Source organism: Mus musculus, chromosome 5 (assembly GCF_000001635.26).
Source record: "Mus musculus strain C57BL/6J chromosome 5, GRCm38.p6 C57BL/6J".
NCBI classification, from domain to species: Eukaryota; Metazoa; Chordata; class Mammalia; order Rodentia; family Muridae; genus Mus; species Mus musculus.
In genome coordinates, this window is record NC_000071.6 from 3,622,037 (window position 1) to 3,638,931 (window position 16,895).

The 16,895-nt window shown below is 41.7% G+C and overlaps 1 protein-coding gene across 6 annotated transcripts in view; it reads left to right on the top strand.

Moving 5' to 3' along the window:
- Positions 1-15,194, top strand: part of Pex1 (peroxisomal biogenesis factor 1) — a 41,165-nt gene extending 25,971 nt beyond the window's left edge. For 4 of the 6 annotated variants that reach the window (NM_001293806.1, NM_027777.2, XM_006503607.2 and 1 more), the window contains 12 exons: positions 197-351; positions 1,905-2,094; positions 2,384-2,550; positions 3,964-4,098; positions 5,482-5,546; positions 7,934-8,076; positions 8,153-8,256; positions 9,553-9,729; positions 11,680-11,910; positions 13,279-13,476; positions 13,744-13,874; positions 14,735-15,194. In NM_001293806.1, the coding sequence (NP_001280735.1) occupies positions 197-351; positions 1,905-2,094; positions 2,384-2,550; positions 3,964-4,098; positions 5,482-5,546; positions 7,934-8,076; positions 8,153-8,256; positions 9,553-9,729; positions 11,680-11,910; positions 13,279-13,476; positions 13,744-13,874; positions 14,735-14,819 (1,781 nt within the window). In that variant the 3' untranslated portion in view covers positions 14,820-15,194. Of the gene's footprint in view, positions 1-196; positions 352-1,904; positions 2,095-2,383; positions 2,551-3,963; positions 4,099-5,481; positions 5,547-7,933; positions 8,077-8,152; positions 8,301-9,552; positions 9,730-11,679; positions 11,911-13,278; positions 13,477-13,743; positions 13,875-14,734 lie in introns of all 6 variants that reach the window. The other 2 variants (XR_001784746.2, XM_017321100.2) reach the window with 2 other exon arrangements.
- The last annotated feature ends 1,701 nt before the right edge of the window (positions 15,195-16,895 follow it).

Genomic DNA, 16,895 nt, shown 5'->3' on the forward strand with positions numbered 1-16,895 from the left:
TAAGCCTCAGTAGACATGTTCAAAGTTTACAGGACCTCCTACACTTGTGCTCGATTCAGCATCAGTGTCTAGGCTTTAAGCATGAGGGAGCTGTTCCATCTTATAGCTCAATATTAGGTTATTAGCATTTTAATTAATATGCAAGTTTAAATGTTCATTTTTTTCCTGAGTGTTATGCTATTTTACTTCATTCTAGCTTTGAACGATATGATCAAAGAGTTTGTTTCCACGGGAAGCTTGGTGGCACTCATCGCCACGAGCCAGCTCCAGCAGTCTCTGCACCCTTCCCTTGTGTCTGCTCAAGGAATCCACACGTTTCAATGTGTCCAGCACCTTCAGCCTCCCAATCCGGTAATTCATACTTAGCACATTATAATCTTTTTCTTAGAAACTGCTTTTTTTTAATAGTTACTGCTTCTAGGAGTTTGTGCAGATATTTAAGAGCAACATATACAATTTAAGAGCACAGATTTGAATTTATAATCATCAAAAACATAAGAGCACAGATTTGAATTTATAATCATCAAAAACATTATGTACTTGCTAAGGAAGTGGCTTTCTTAGAATTAGTATTTTTTTCTAATTGAAGATGAAATGAAAATTAGACATCTTTTAACAATTTGGTGAAGCATCCCTGCTCACTTCAGGACCTTATGCGCACCGAGCACTTAGTGACCAGGAGCAGGAGGAAGTATTCTCAGGCCGGTAAGCACAGTGGAGACACCTAAGACTTTTCTTTAAGATCCTTGCCTACTTCTACCTTAACTATTCAGACTCTTTGCCCTTTAATTGTTATTGAAAAAGCAGAAGTATTGCCTGTTATTCTGAGTCACAGAGGCTTGGTGATAAAGAGCTTGCCTAGTATGTGGAAGGGCCCTGGGTTCAGTACTCAGCACCAAGTTATCTTATTAAGGTCGCTCCTGCTATGATGAAGCGCCATGACCTAGAGCAACTTGAGGAGGAAAGGGTTAGCCTCATTCCGTTCCATACACGTCACCCTCTAAAGCAGTGAGGGCAGAAACTCAGCCATGCCAGGACCTGCAGCAGGAGCTGCAGAGGCTGTGGAGGGCTGCTGCTTACTGGCTTGTTCTCGTGGCTTGCTCACGGCTGCTCAGCCTGCTTTCTTATACAACCAGGACCACTCTAGACCAGGGATGGCACAGACCACAATGGGCTGGGTCCTCCCACATCAATCGCTAATTAAGAAAATGCTCTACAGGCTTGCTACAGCGTGATCTATATGGAGGCATTCTCTTGACTAAGGCTCCTTCCTCTCTGATGGCCCTAGCTTGTATAAAGTTGACATAAAACTGTTCTACACTTTGGTTATTGATTATGTTTTTAGAAATGTTATAGGAACAAAACCAAAAAAAAGCCTAATAATAATCAGTGTTACTTAAAATACTCCTTTTTGGAGAAAGAAATGGCAATCTTATATCAGTGTGGCCTTTTGAAAATTTACTGAGGAATGTTTGAGGTATAATTTTAGACAAGACACAAAAATATAACCCTCTGATAGGAAGAAGCAAAGAGTTTATTTGTGATTTTGAAGGAAAAGACTGGACCCAACAGTAATATCTAAGTTACTGTTAGCTCTGGCTTGAACAACACGGGCGCTCTTCATTGCACAGCGCCTGGGCGGACATCCTCAGGTGCTGGGGTGGGGGCAACTAAGTGCTGCTTATGCTGGGAGTGGACAGAATGGCCTGCCAGAGTGCACCATGTAGTATGGGTGCCTAGAAGTCTATACAGTCCCAGTTTGTATAAATGAATTCTGGGATGTTCACATGTGATGAAATTGCCTGGTGAGGCTTTTCTGATTATATTCCCATTGCTAAGTGACATATAACTCGTGAATGTACCCTCAAGAAATTAATAATCTGAATTTTGTGTTTTTTCTTAAGGAACAGAGATGTGAAATTCTGCACAGTGTTGTGAAGAATAAACTGGGCTGTGATATAAGCAATTTCCCTGACTTGGACCTGCAGTGCATAGCTAAAGACACAGAAGCGTTTGTGGCTCGTGACTTTACAGTTCTTGTGGACCGAGCCATACACTCTTCTCTCTCTCGCCAGCATAGCTCCTCTAGGGAAGGTATGTGTACAAACCCTGGACTTCTTTCTGTTGTGGGAATAGAGTCAGAGCAGAGCAAGAATTATATACATTCAGCTTCATATGATATTCGTGTAGAAATCTAGCATTTCCAGTCAATGACACCATATTTTAAAAATGAATTGGTCTTGGGGTGCGTTCCTTTAATTCCATCACTCAGGAGGCAGAGGCAGGCTGATCTCTTTGAGTTTGAGGCTAGCTAGGGCTTCCTAGTGAGATCTTATCTAAAATTTTGGGGAAAAAAGGCACTTTTGTTTTTTTTTTTAAACAGACTTGACTTTAACAACATCAGACTTCCAAAAGGCTCTCCGTGGATTCCTTCCTGCTTCTCTGCGAAATGTCAACTTGCATAAACCTAGAGACCTGGGCTGGGACAAGATTGGTGGATTACATGAAGTTCGGCAGATCCTCATGGATACTATCCAGTTACCAGCCAAGGTAAGATAAAACACATGACACACATGAACAGAGCACTAATGGCCAGAAGAAATCCTCAGCCATTGGCTAGGGCTTTATTTGTTAGCTCATCCAATTTCCATTTGATTGACAAGTATCTATCAAATTACCAAACAAAACAGAATTTTGATATTTTCTCGGCCTGTAAATGTTGGCATGAATGTTGCCATTTTGGCATGAATATCTTTCTTTTGCTTAAGTTGCTCAGATTTGCTGAAATTTCAACAGAAGCAGATAGGAACAGTGTAAGACAGAGAGCCCCCTGGGTTCACAGGACAGTGGACTATGCAGACTTTTGGACTCTGGGAACTAGTCCTAAAAAGGCAGAGTTGACAGGTAGCATGAACTAGATCGAGGGAAAGATAGAGGCTGCAGGTAGAGTCTAGGGCAGAGTGTGTTGAATCAGGAAGACTGAGAAATAAGAGCAGTTGTGTGAGATCCAGGAGTCATGCAAAGTAAAGGAATGATGAAGGACTTTGGGTTGCTTGTGATGGATGGCAACTCTTGTTGTCAGGGCCTGCGATGTGTTGAGTCTAGCACAGAACCATAGATTTATACTGTTGGGAGGAGAAATTGGCATAGAATTCCTAGCCAGCAATATCATGACCTCAAATGCTGAGTTTGGATACCAGCATTCATACCCAAATATATGGAGACCATGAACTTAACTGGGGACCGTGAGGCCTCCCCAGTTAGTATGAAGGTAGAAGCAAGGTTGGAATTTTGTCACTAGATGGACCACAAAGGCTTGCTCAAGAGAAAAGGCAAGGGTACTGCTGATTGTAGCTGATATTTAGTTAATGTCAGATGGGATTTTGTGCTCTGGGCAGCTGATTGGTAATTTAAAAAGCTGGATTAGTGAGTTGTTTAGCAGGGAGAGGCGTGACTGTCTGTAACCATGGCTTGTGCTTTCTCTGATCGCTTCAACGCAGTACTTGAATCTATCAGTGACCACAGTTTAACCATGCAAGTGTTACTGTGCTTGTTGGAAGACTGGGCATTCGGCCTCTGTTGTCCTAACAGTCTTTTTATCACACTTTAAAAAGGAAGACTAGTTTATCAATGGCTCTGTGGTCGCACCTTGCCTGGTTTTATTACCAACAAAACAAACTAGAAAATCAGTAAGGCAGAAGACGTTCTGATGCCCTGACAGACGCTGTCTTTGTGCACATGCATTCCATGGCCTCCATTAATTATTTCCAGTAGGACTTTCCTTTTGTGCTACTGTGTCTTGTTAATAAAGGGCGGTGGCGGTTATTACCATCCAAATACTTTCTGTACACTGTGTTCATGCAAGTTTTTTTGGGGGGGGAGGGGGAGGGGGTGGCTAGGTTGTTTTGTTTTGTTTTGTTTTTTTAGATTTTTGCTCTTTACCATACTTTTACTATTTTTCAGTACCCAGAATTATTTGCAAACTTACCCATACGACAGAGGACAGGAATACTGCTTTATGGTCCTCCAGGGACAGGAAAAACTTTACTTGCTGGGGTAGTTGCAAGAGAGAGTGGAATGAATTTTATTAGTATTAAGGTATGTGTACATGTGCCTTTCTCCCTTGTCTGTGTAATTGAGGCAAACTTAGGTAACACTGGAAAGAAAAATGTAAAGTTCGTTGGCACTGTAGTGCACTCACAGAGCTCTGGGCCTTCTCCCGCCTCTTCTCAGAGATCTTGTATTCTATTCTCGTGTCTTCTCATCCCTTAGCAGCCATTGATCTTATTCCTGTGTCTATGGGTTTTGTATGCTAGGAATCAGGTAACATGTGTCCCTCTGTGTCTGGCTTCTTCCACTCAGTATGCTTCACGTTGTCGTGTGTGTTAATTCCTTCCTCCCTTTCCTGGCAGACTGGCATTCCATTGCTTACCTGTACCACGTTTTGCTTAGACATTCTTTGTCACTGGTAACATTTGGGTTGTTTCACCATTAGGCTTTAATGCATATATTTTAACATTAAATTGTTTATTCTGCGTGTGGGCACTCATGTGCCACAACAAGCATGCCATGGGACAGCCTGTGGGAGTTGGTTCCACAGACAAAATTCAAGTTGCCAGGATAATGTTGTTATAAATATCCATGTACAAGTTTTCTGTAGACATATGTTCTCATTTCTTTTTCTGTAATGAGTAGAATCGCTGGGTCTTACGGTAATTCCTGCTTAACTTCCTCAGGACCCACTAACCCCCCACCCCACCCTAGTCCTTGCCAGTTCCAGTCATGTTTCTCAGTTGTGGATTATTTCCTATTTGGAAAGCTGGGAGGGAAGAATAATGCATTTATTGGTTTATAGCTGCTAGGAATGGGCGCTGATCCACCTCTCTTTCTGAATGGCTTTTACTTTACGTTCTTATTTAAGGCAAATCACCATCACTGTGAATAGAGTTTATGTAAATATTAAGAGAAAAAGCAAAGTGTATTTAAGGGAGAAGAGATGCACAGGAGTAAAGGCCAGTTTTATGGTCCCCTGCTGGCTGCCCTTCTCCCTCACTGCTGTGCGCAAGGTCTAATGTGTTCTTAGGTAGACAGCAAACGCAACTGCTAATAGTGGAAGGAGCCAGGAAACTGACACCTGGCATAAAGGCATGACAGAGAAAACCAGTAAGGGGGGCATGGGGTGGCTGGGGTGGTCACAGCGCTGTCAGGCGAAGCTCTTCAGAGAGGGACACTTTAACAAAGATGGAAAGGAAATAAAGCCACGGGCCACGAAAACATCTGTGACAATGTTACAGGCAAAGGAAGCGAAGGACAGGGAACAGTTGTGACACCTTAGTGCAGTTCGCTTGTAAGATACAAGTAAGAGACATCCACTCAGTCCTATCTTAAAAGTTCTCTGTTTTATTATGCTTAATCAAAACCCAAGGCTCTGTTTGTTTAAAATTAACCTCATCTCTCCTCTGGTTTTATTTTGCCCTCTAGGGACCAGAGTTACTCAGCAAATATATTGGCGCAAGTGAGCAAGCTGTTCGAGATGTTTTCATCAGGTGGCTTTCATGAGTGTTGGAAGTAACTGACTGTTATCACTTATCAATCGTGGCTTTGGCCTTATTTTTTGAAAAACAGTATTTAAAACCTATGGTTTGCCGGGCATGGTGGCTCATGCCTTTAATCCCAGCACTTGGGAGGCAGAGGCAGGCGGATTTCTGAGTTCGAGACCAGCCTGGTCTACAGAGTGAGTTCCAGAATAGCCAGGGCTACACAGAGAAACTCTGTCTCAAAAAAACAAAAACAAAAAAACAAAAAAATATATGGTTTATGTGAATTATTAACAAATCAAAGGACAAGGATTTTATTTCAGTAAATACTACCAAGAATAGATTCTTTTCAATGTTTAATGTTGGAGATCATTTTATATTTACAATAGTAATATTCCTGAAAGTAGAATCCTAAGTAGTTGTTCAAAGAAAGGTCAGAGTAGATCTTCTCTCTTTCTTTAGAGACGAGCTCCCTCACTATGGGCTAGGTGAGCCTTGAACTCCTGGGTCTCCTGCTGCAGCCTCCCAACTGCTGGGACTACACGTATACATCATCACACTTTGCTTTCAAGTTAGATTCTTACATGAAGCAAATAATTATTTCTCATACACGCCTATGGTTTTAAGTTTTAAGCTCTTGTTTTCCCTGCTCCTAATTAGCTCTTAGAAATCAATATGCCAGCTATCCAGTTCCAATAATGCTGGTATTACTGAGTGTACGTAAGATAACATATTAATACACAAGATAATACTTAGTTGAACTAATTATTCAAGGGTAACAGAATTATGGTAATTTTTTCAAGTTAAAATTTACTTTGTAATATTCTTGTAAACATTTTACTATATATGGTAAATATATGAATATAATTTGTGGGTTGGCAAAATGGCTCAGCAGGTAAGAGCACTGACTGCTCTTCCGAAGGTCCTGAGTTCGAATCCCAGCAGCCACATGGTGGCTCACAACCACCCTCTTCTGGTGTGTCTGAAGAAGTACTCCACAGTGTACTTAATTATAATAATAAATAGTATCTTTTTAAAAAATGAATATAATTTGTAAAAAAATAATAAGGTAAAGGTTTATATTAGTATCTACTATGCAATTTAAGAAATAGATCCTCAGCCGGGTGGTGGTGGCCCATGCCTTTAATCCTAGCACTTGGGAGGCAGAGGTAGGAGGATTTCTGAGTTCGAGGCCAGCCTGGTCTACAGAGTGAGTTCCAGGACAGCCAGGGCTATACAGAGAAACCCTGTCTCAAAAAAAACCAAAAAAAAAAAAAAAAAAGAAAAAGAAAGAGACAGAGTGGGTGAGAGAGGGGGTGAGGGAGGGAGAGAGAGAGAGAGAAATAGAGCCTCAGAGAGGTTATTATTAAAGTCCATGACTGCATATTGACAAAAGGCTAAATTAAAAAAGAGACATTATAATTTAGTTTAATGGGGTTTAGTCCAGAAATTATGTATCTAATAATGGGGAGTTTTTCAGAGTGTTCCTGTGAAACAGTGCAAAACTACTGAGCTTTGCGTTTGAACAGGCTGAAGAGTTAGACAGGCATTCTCAGAAGCGGAAGCCAGGGAGTACACATCAAAATGGCCACCATGGGCAGGAGGGCTGCCCAGGGGCTCAGGCCACCATGGGCAGGAGGGCTGCCCAGGGGCTCAGAGCTTACTACTGTTCCAGAGAACCTGGATTTGGTCCTCAGCACCCACCTAAGGTTGCTCACAAATGCCTTTAACTCCAGCTCCCAGGGATCTGACATTCTCTTCCAGCATCTGAGGACACATACACACACACACACTGCACACACATAAATTAAAAAATACAAATAAATCTTTTAAAAATGGCTACCCATGATAAGAACCTATTATCTAAGATTTGAGTTTTAGTCTCTTACTTATCCACAGGTATAAATCTTTAAACAAAAAATTTTTTTTCTGGTTTTTCGAGACAGGGTTTCTCTGTGTAGCCCTGGCTGTCCTGGAACTCACTCTGTAGACCAGGCTGGCCTTGAACTCAGAAATCCGCCTGCCTCTGCCTCCCAAGTGCTGGGATTAAAGGCGTGCGTCACCATGCCCGGCTAAACAAATATTTTAAACTCTCAAGAATTGGTTTAGACAGGAAGGTAGGAGACAAATATGATCAAATACATTTTATGTATATTTGGAATTACTAGAGAATTAATAATATAAAAATAAGTAGCACTATTATGAACAAAAAACTCAGTTTTAATTGAAATAGCCAGAAAATAAGAATAATTGCATGTAATTTGCTTATGTACACACAGATTGTTATGTTATATATTATATTCTAGTGTGTGTGTCTCTGTGTGTATGTGTGTCTGTATATGAAGAGTTTGAAAACTCTGGAGCCCTGATAAAATATAGCATTTTTCCCCTCTCAGAGCACAGGCTGCAAAGCCCTGCATTCTTTTCTTTGATGAGTTTGAGTCCATCGCTCCTCGAAGAGGCCATGACAACACAGGGGTTACAGACCGAGTAGTCAACCAGTTGCTGACACAGTTAGACGGAGTAGAAGGCTTACAGGGTAAATCACTGTTCACACAAAAACACACTATAAAAGAAGTTACTACATGATCATGCTAAAAGTCTTTTCCCCTCAGGAGTTTATGTGCTGGCTGCTACTAGTCGCCCTGACTTGATCGACCCTGCCCTGTTGCGGCCTGGCAGACTGGATAAATGTGTATACTGCCCTCCTCCAGATCAGGTGACAAAACCCTGGAGCATCCAGAGATGCCACACCCTTTGCTTGTGAGCTTTACTTTGGTCATGTGGTAGCAATTATCCTAAGATAGCTTTGAAGCTCATTGGTGGTGGTGGTGGTGGTGTATGCCTTTAACCCCAGCAGTCAAGAGGCAAGGGTAGGAAGATCTCTGTGAAATAGAGGCCAGCCTGGTCTACAGAGTGAGTTCTAGGACAGCCAAGGCTACACAGTGAAACCCTTAAATAGCAAAAGAAGACAGTTTTGCAAGCAAAGGCTTTGTTCACTGTTTGCTCAAAGCATAAATAATCCTGAGTCAGGTGCGGCACGTTCAATGCACTCCTGTTCCAGGAATGGCTGTGTTGATCTATATGAGCAAATCAGGAAACCTAAAAATCGTCCTCTGCGATCCCACACTCCTTATCTTGTTAGAAGCCCCCAGTTCACAAGCAAGCAAGTGTGCCAATGAACATGTGGCCAGGTCACATGGAGAAAGGTGGTCAACTCTTCTTGTCTCATTCTGCCAATCCTTGCTCCCAAATGTAGAAAGGAATAAATGAATGAATGAAAGAGCATGGCCAAAAACTCCCAAGTCTGTAGGCCATGTGTACTTGTTTCTTACTGTTACTCCTGTGTTAGCACACATGTCCAAATCTAGAAAATAACCAGAGTAGGTATATTCACATTGAATGTTGGCTTTTGGGTTTCTTTAAGAAACAGAGAAATAAGAATGTGCTTTCATTTTAACCCCAGGTGCTTCAGACTGTTACAGCAGCTGACTATGATTTGCCTTGTGCTCTAGCAGGGGCGTGGCTTTGCCAGCTGCAGAGACTTTCTGCAGTTGTGTGATGTTTGGAATTCTGGGAACTTTTCAGAGGGTACATAAATGTTAGGGCCCCGAGAATTTGGTTCTTTTGGGTTGTTGGTTACAGTTTGTTAAATAGTCGTGTGCAAAGAAGAAAGAAGAAATTAAATATCCTGACAGCAAAGATTAAACTTGCCCCGAGGACCTTGGTATCCCTAAGCAGCAGGAAGTCGCCCCCTTCCCCTCTACTCTTTGTCCTCTTATCTAGTGTTAGGGGGTTGACAGGGTGGAAAAAGGTGGAAGAAAACCCCCACAAAATAGCAAAGGTACACCTGTGTCTCCTCTTAGGGATCCCAGTCTAAGAACGATGATTTCCTTCTAGTCCAGACTGCTTGGAAAGCTTAGCTTGTTAGACGTGTCAGTTCGTGAAAAAAGTCACAATTTGCACAACAGTTATTGTGCGTGTGTGTTTAGTAAATTAGGTTTTCTTCCTTCAGGTGTCCCGTCTTGAGATTTTAACTGTCCTCAGCAAGTCTCTAGCTCTGGCAGATGACGTGGACCTTCAGCACGTGGCGTCGGTCACCGACTCGTTCACTGGAGCGGATCTGAAAGCTCTGCTGTACAACGCTCAGCTGGAGGCCTTGCAGGGACGGCTGCTGCCCAGTGGGCTTCCCGTGAGTTGCATGTTAGGCCATTAGGGCGGTCGCTGAGGGAAAGAGCACTTTACTGCCAGACTGTGTACTAACTTTAACTTGCCTAAAATTGGAATGTGGGATTTGCAGAGAATTCTCATTATTATTATTTTTGGTATCTATTTCCCTAACATTACCTTAATATTAACAAACTATTTGGTATTAGAAAGATTATTTAGAGTGAAGTAGTAAGAATTCATATAAATAGAAGAATGACTAAGGTTTTCAGCTCTTCTGTGCTTGTAACTGCATTATCTGTGGCAGCCTCCTGTGATGACACGGGGGGGGGGGGGGGGGGCTCTCTCATACCCATAGTTCCTCAGCAGGCTTACTCCCTGATACAAGGTCTTTATTTATCTTGAATTTTTTATATCCCAGTCCTAGAATCAGCATTTTCTCTAATGATAGCATTTTATTTTTAATTATTGCAGTAGATAATTTACATTATAGACTTTGCCTATATTTTCTAAGAAGCTTTTCTGTATATTTACCTGCACCAATTTTAGCTGGAAATTTCTTCAGGTCGTAAATTTCTTAACTAGTTCCAAGAGGCCCCAGGAATGCACATGTGCAGTGTACGTGGCTGTCAGTGAGCAGCCTGTGGGCAGGGCGGGGGAGGGGGCCACTCCTCAAGCCCCCTCCCTTCCTGAGACAGTCTCTCACTAGTCTGACCCTCCATGGCTTGCTGGCCAGGGAGCATCTAGGTCCTGCCTGTCTCAGCACCAGCACTGTGATGCCTAGCCCACTCCCTGTGCCCAGGTTTTTATATGGGTTCTGGGGACTAACTCAGCCTCATGCTCGCACAGCACTTATCCCCACGGTCCCCAAGGCAAGTTTTGCTATTTTAGCAAGCCATTGTCACAGCTATTTATTTTTGTTCTTTATGGTACCAGGAATTGAACTAGGACATAACACATGCTAGACAAACTGTGTACAACTAAGCTACAGCCCTGATATAGCCCTGGCTGTCCTGGAACTCACTTTGTAGACCAGGCTGGCCTTGAACTCAGAAATCTGCCTGCCTCTGCCTCTACCTCCCGAGTGCTGGGATTAAAGGTGGGCTAGCCCTGAAGATTTCTATGAGGATAAAGTGGCAAAAGGTAGGCTGGAGCCAAGGAACACCACAAAGTTAGCTCATACAACAGATCTAGGGCAAGAGGTTTATTGGGAAAAGGGGGAAGAGGGAAAGGCCGACTTGGAGGGGGGACATGAGAGAGAAAGAGAGATAGAATGAGCTAGGTGATGGGGAACAAGAGATGAGAGAGAGAGATCTCGATCTGGGGTGGCCAGGCCTTTTTATGTGCGGAACCTGGCCTTGGTAGGTGATGCTATAAGCTGCTGCAGCTTCATGGAGCCAATATACAAGTTTCTTCTTTTTCAATCCCTAATTCATATGAATGCTTTACAGGGTACACACATATACACACGTGCACGCTAATTTCACAGTAAAAACAAAAATGAGTGAAAGGCAGAGATGGAGAAATAAAACCTCAATTCTAAGTTCTAGTTTTGTCACCATAGGGAGAGTCAATGGGTTTTCTTCATCTTAATCCTCCTTTATGGTAATAGTTACGTTTGTACGTTCGTATAGTGTAAGGCTGGGCTTGGAGCTCAGCTGGTACAGTGCCCAGCACGCACAAAGCTCTGATTCATCCCTCAGCACCAGGTAAATGAGCCATGCTGGTGTGCACCTGTAATCCTAAGAATAATAAAACCAAGGTCCTCCTAAGCTGCATGGCCAATGTAGAGCCGGTGTGGGCGACATGAAATCTTGTGTCATAAAAATGTTTTTATTGCGCACCTCAGTCCATAGAGGATTAAGAGCTGTAGAAGCAGGAGCTCCCCGTGCCGCTTTATGGAGTGATGTCTGCTGCGAGTTGTCGTTCTGGAGTATTTACGTCTTATGACTGGCCCTCTCCGTGTGTAATTTAGGATGGAGGCTCCAGCTCTGACAGTGACCTGAGTCTGTCTTCAATGGTCTTTCTTAACCACAGCAGTGGTTCCGACGACTCCGCTGGAGATGGAGAATGTGGCTTAGAGCAATCCCTGCTTTCTCTCGAGATGTCTGAGATCCTTCCAGACGAATCAAAATTCAATATGTACCGGCTCTACTTTGGAAGCTCGTATGAATCGGAGCTTGGAAATGGGACCCCTTCTGACTTGGTACCTTCAGCACTTGTAGTTGATGTGATGTGGACTGGGGTTCATCTCCTAACCTGCCCCACATAGTCTTCCTGGTTGGCTTGTCTGCAATAAAAGTAGTCTTGTTTTTTAAATTATGCCAATTAGTCATTTTTTAGTTTATATTAAACATTTATAACAGGAGCAAGATTGGTTCCACAGGGACCCGGTGTGGCTCCCTCTTGTGGTCACTCGGGAGTTTCTCTCCCGGTGAGTGATTTTAAACCCTTTTTACTGTGAGATCTATTTAATAATACATGTAAACTTTATTGTCACGAAGTGCTTCTGGATATTAGGAAACTTGCTGCCATAATATCTACAATTCATAAAAAACAAAAATGATGCCAATTTGTGAATCTTCTGGAAACCCTGAAAAGAACACCATCTATCACCAAGGGAACAAATGCATTAGATTAAGCGAGGGCATCCTCATTGGTTTTTCTTTAGTTAACATGTATGCCCATTCAAATTAATACTGACTTACTCTTTATAATATATAACATTTTTATGTACATGGTTACTTTTGTATATTTGTTTTTAATAATTCGTGTTTCTAAAAATATAAAAACATCTACTTTTCCAAGAAGTAAAGCCTTAATTTTTTTTTATAAATTTAATTGTTTTCTATTTTTTAACTTCTCTCCAGAAATACCTGGGAACATTAGCATAACTGTTTTCTACAAACTAGAGGAAAGGCCCAGGGAGGTCTGCCAGTAAAGTGTATGGCACAGACCGACACATGAACTGGGCTTCGATTCCCAGGACCTGCGCATAGCTGGACACAGTGACAAGTATCTGTGATGCCAGCAGGGACAGGCGTGCATGCGTATGCATTCACACACACAGAGACATATGCATTTATACAGAACATGAAGAGTAAGGTTCACGCTGAACCTGTCCTTGCCATCAATGTAATATTAAGAGAAAATAAATGTTTCTGTTATGGGCGGTAGTTTGTTTTGCTATGGAGATCTTACACCACAGCTATCAGTGAACCTTAGTTTACAGAATATTGTCTTTTAAACTTGTTTAACTTCAGTGAATTAAAATATGAACTTACTTCAGGTTATTGTTTGAGCTATGACCCTGAGAGTCTGGCTATATTCCTACCAAGTAGACCAAGGGGCACCAAGCACTCATGAGTTTAGAAGGGAAAGTGGGAGGGACTATGGCAGGGGAGGGGGGCAAGAAAGTGGGATGGATTTGATGAAAATCACATATGCACGTGCGAAATTCTCAAGCAATGAATTTTTAAAAGGAAACAAAGTTTTCATTTCTTATCTCCAGTGAACATGACTGTCTCCCTCTCTTCTCTCCCATCTGTGTCTTTGGTCTTTACTCATCATGCAGAGCTCACACTGTCTGTCTGCACCAAGCTCCGTGACTCAGGATTTACCTGCAGCTCCTGGGAAAGACCCGTTATTTACACAACATCCTGTGTTCAGGACACCTTCCCAAGAAGGCTGCCAAGACCTCACCCAGGAGCAGAGAGATCAGCTGAGGGCAGAGATCAGCATCATCAAAGGCAGATACCGGAGCCAAAGTGGAGTATGGCCTTTTCCCTTCTTCTTAGAACTTAGACAAGTTGCTTTTCTTTGTTTGACATGTGTTTCTTTGCGTTTTAAATGTTTATTTACAAGCCAAGTGCTGAAGCACAGGGACTCTGCCCACTGACGGTCCTTGTTCCGTGACTGTCTCGTGAGAAAGAGAATGTTCGCTTCTCAGGAAAGAACTTGACAAGAAATAACACAGGGACTGCCACTTTATCTCTTGAATTCCTAAGTTAACATCTGCTTAATCTGCTTTGTATTTAAGGAGGATGAATCCCTTAACCAGCCTGGACCAATCAAAACCACTTTTGCTATTAGCCAGGCACATTTAATGACTGCACTTGCCCACACAAGACCGTCTATTAGTGAAGATGAAGGGAAGGAATTTGCTGAGCTGTAAGTAACCTTAAGAAACACATTGTTCACTTCAGTTCTGAAGTGATTACATTGTTTTGTTTTGTTTTTTAAATTAGAAGCTAATTTAAAAATATATATGGTTAAAATGGGGCTGTAAATGAGCGACAGAACTGCCTGGGATATGTGAAACCCTGTATTATCCCATTACCTAAAAAAGGAATTGTAATATGCACTTAGGACTTAGTGTCAACATTTACTGATAGCCTCTCTCCTTCGTAGCAAGGTTACTATACTGGGATTTACAGTCGTCTTCTGTACTTTACACTGGGGCTACTTTGCGTGGTGGCCTGGCCAGTATTACACATGAGTGATTCAACATAATTCAAAAAATATTTGTTCCTGGTTTTGTCTAACAGTAAATCCTTCAATTCTGGTTTAACTTGGCAGTTCTTTAAGAAAGAGTGTACATATACAAGCAACATGTATTTATTGTACAACTATCAAAAGCAAAGATAAGGAAGAGTAGGAGACAAATGTCCTCAATCTCATGTGACTTTGTGTACTTACTGAAAGTGCTTTACCTGTGCTGGTGGCCACTGTCCCCTCTGAGCCATCTCCATCTTAAACACTGGGTGGCAGATTATGCAGGTGGCCCCTTTGTTGTGTTCCCTAGTTTCTAGTAGGTTTCTATAACAATGTCCAGGTTTTGACATTTACGTTGCTGCAAGGTGCTCACTGCTATTCTATAAGCAGCTTGGAGCCAAATGTTGGCACTTCTCTCATTAGTTCACAGAAACAAAGAGAATTGTTCATTTCTTAAAATATAAGGCTATTTAGAAAAAATCCATTATTTGTTTTGTAATTAGTATTATTCACTAAATATCATCTTTCTTTTTAAGGTATGAGAACTTTCAAAATCCAAAGAAGAGAAAAAATCAAAGTGGAACAGTGTTTCGAACTGGACAGAAAGTAACTTTAGCATAAAATACACTTCTGATTTTCTAGATGTGTTTGTTTTAATGGTCTGTCCCTAAGTTGTAACTATAAAAATGATGTAAAAATTTTTTAATTTAATAAATTTGGTTAATCTATAAAATCACAGACTGGAAAGTGCTGTGATTCTGCTCAGGACTACCTGAGATTAACAGTGCAGGCTAAAGGAAGTGATTTGTAACAGATCGTTTATTTTATTCCCAAGTCTGTATTAAATCCTTAATGATATTACGTCAATGGTGGACCTCATTTGTTTTCTTTTAGAGGCACTCACAGACCCAGAGTCACTGATTTTCTGGCTTTTGGCAGATTGTATGCCTTGTAACTTCTTGATTGTTTTGGGAAAAGATACATTCTATTATCGTCTGTTTTTTGTTTGTTTGTTTTGTTTTTAAATCGGAACATGACATTTACACACAATCCAAATAACTTTAAATGTAATCCCTTCAAACAAAAATGCCTGATAATACTTTTGATCCAGCTCCCAGTCCAGAATCTTTGATTTTTATCTTGATATTCTCTTCATCTGTGAACTGCATGTGCGCGCGTGCACACGCAGGATGCCTGCCTGTCTGCAGTTTCAAAAACTGGCTGCCAGATCCTAGACAACTTTCTATCTCTTCCTTTTAGATGCTGGCCGCAATTTACAGCTTGCCTGCCCTGCAGTTTCTCTTCTTTTTTTTTTTTTAATTAATTTACTTATCTATTAATTTTTTATTAAATATTTTCTCTATATACATTTCAAATGCTACCCCGAAAGTTCCCTATACCCTCCCTCCACCCTGCTCCCCTACCCACCCAACTCCCACTTCTTGGCCTTGGCGTTCCCCTATACTGGGGCATATAAAGTTTGCAATATCAAGGGGCCTCTCTTCCCAGTGATGGCCAACTAGGCCATCTCTGCTACATACACAGCTAGAGATATGAGCTCTGGGGGTACAGGTTAGTTCATATTGTTGTTCCACCTATAGGGTTGCAGACCCCTTCAGCTCCTTGGGTGCTTTCTCTAGCTTCTCCATTGGGGGCCCTGTGTTCCATCTTATAGATGACTGTGAGCATCCACTTCTGTATTTGCCAGGCACTGGCATAGCCTCATACTAGACAGCCATAACAGGGTCGGTCCCTTCAGCAAAATCATGCTGGCATATGCAAGTGTCTGGGTCTGGTGGCTGATTATGGAATGGATCTCTGGGTGGGGTATTCTCTGGATAGTCCATCCTTTCGTCTTAGCTCCAAACTTTGTCTCTGTAACTCCTTTCATGGGTATTTTGTTCCCTATTCTAAGGAGGAATGAAGTATCCACCCATTGGTCTTCCCTCTTCTTGATTTTCTTGTGTTTTGCAAATTTTATCTTGGGTGATCTATGTTTCTGGGCTAATATCCACTTATCAGTGAGTGCATATCATGTGTGTTATTTTATTGGGTTACCTCACTCAGGATGATATCTTCCAGATACATCCATTTGCCTAAGAATTTCATGAATTCATTGTTTTTAATTGCTGAGTAGTATACCATTGTGTAAATGTACCATATTTTTTATATTCATTCTTCTGTTGAGGGACATCTGGGTTCTTTCCAGCTTCTGGCTATTATAAATAAGGCTGCTATGAACATAGTGGAGCACGTGTTCTTATTACCAGTTGGAACTTCTTCTGGGTATATGCCCAGGAGAGGTATTGCTGGATCTTCTAGTAGTACTATGTCCAATTTTCTGAGGAACCTCCAGACTGACTTCCAGAGTGGTTGTACAAGCTTGCAATTCTACCCGCAATGGAGGAGTGTTCCTCTTTCTCCACATCCTCACCAGTATCTGCTGTCACCTGAATTTTTGATCTTAGCCATTCTGACTGGTGTGAGATGGAATCTCAGGATTGTTTTGATTTGCATTTCCCTGATGATTAAGGATGTTGAACATTTTTTCAGGGGCTTCTCAGTCATTCGGTATTCCTCTGTTGAGAATTCTTTGTTTAGCTCTGAACCCCATTTTTAATGGGGTTATTTGAATTTCTGGAGTCCAGCCTCTTGAGCTCAGAAATTGAAGATCTCAGAAGATGGAAAGATCTCCCA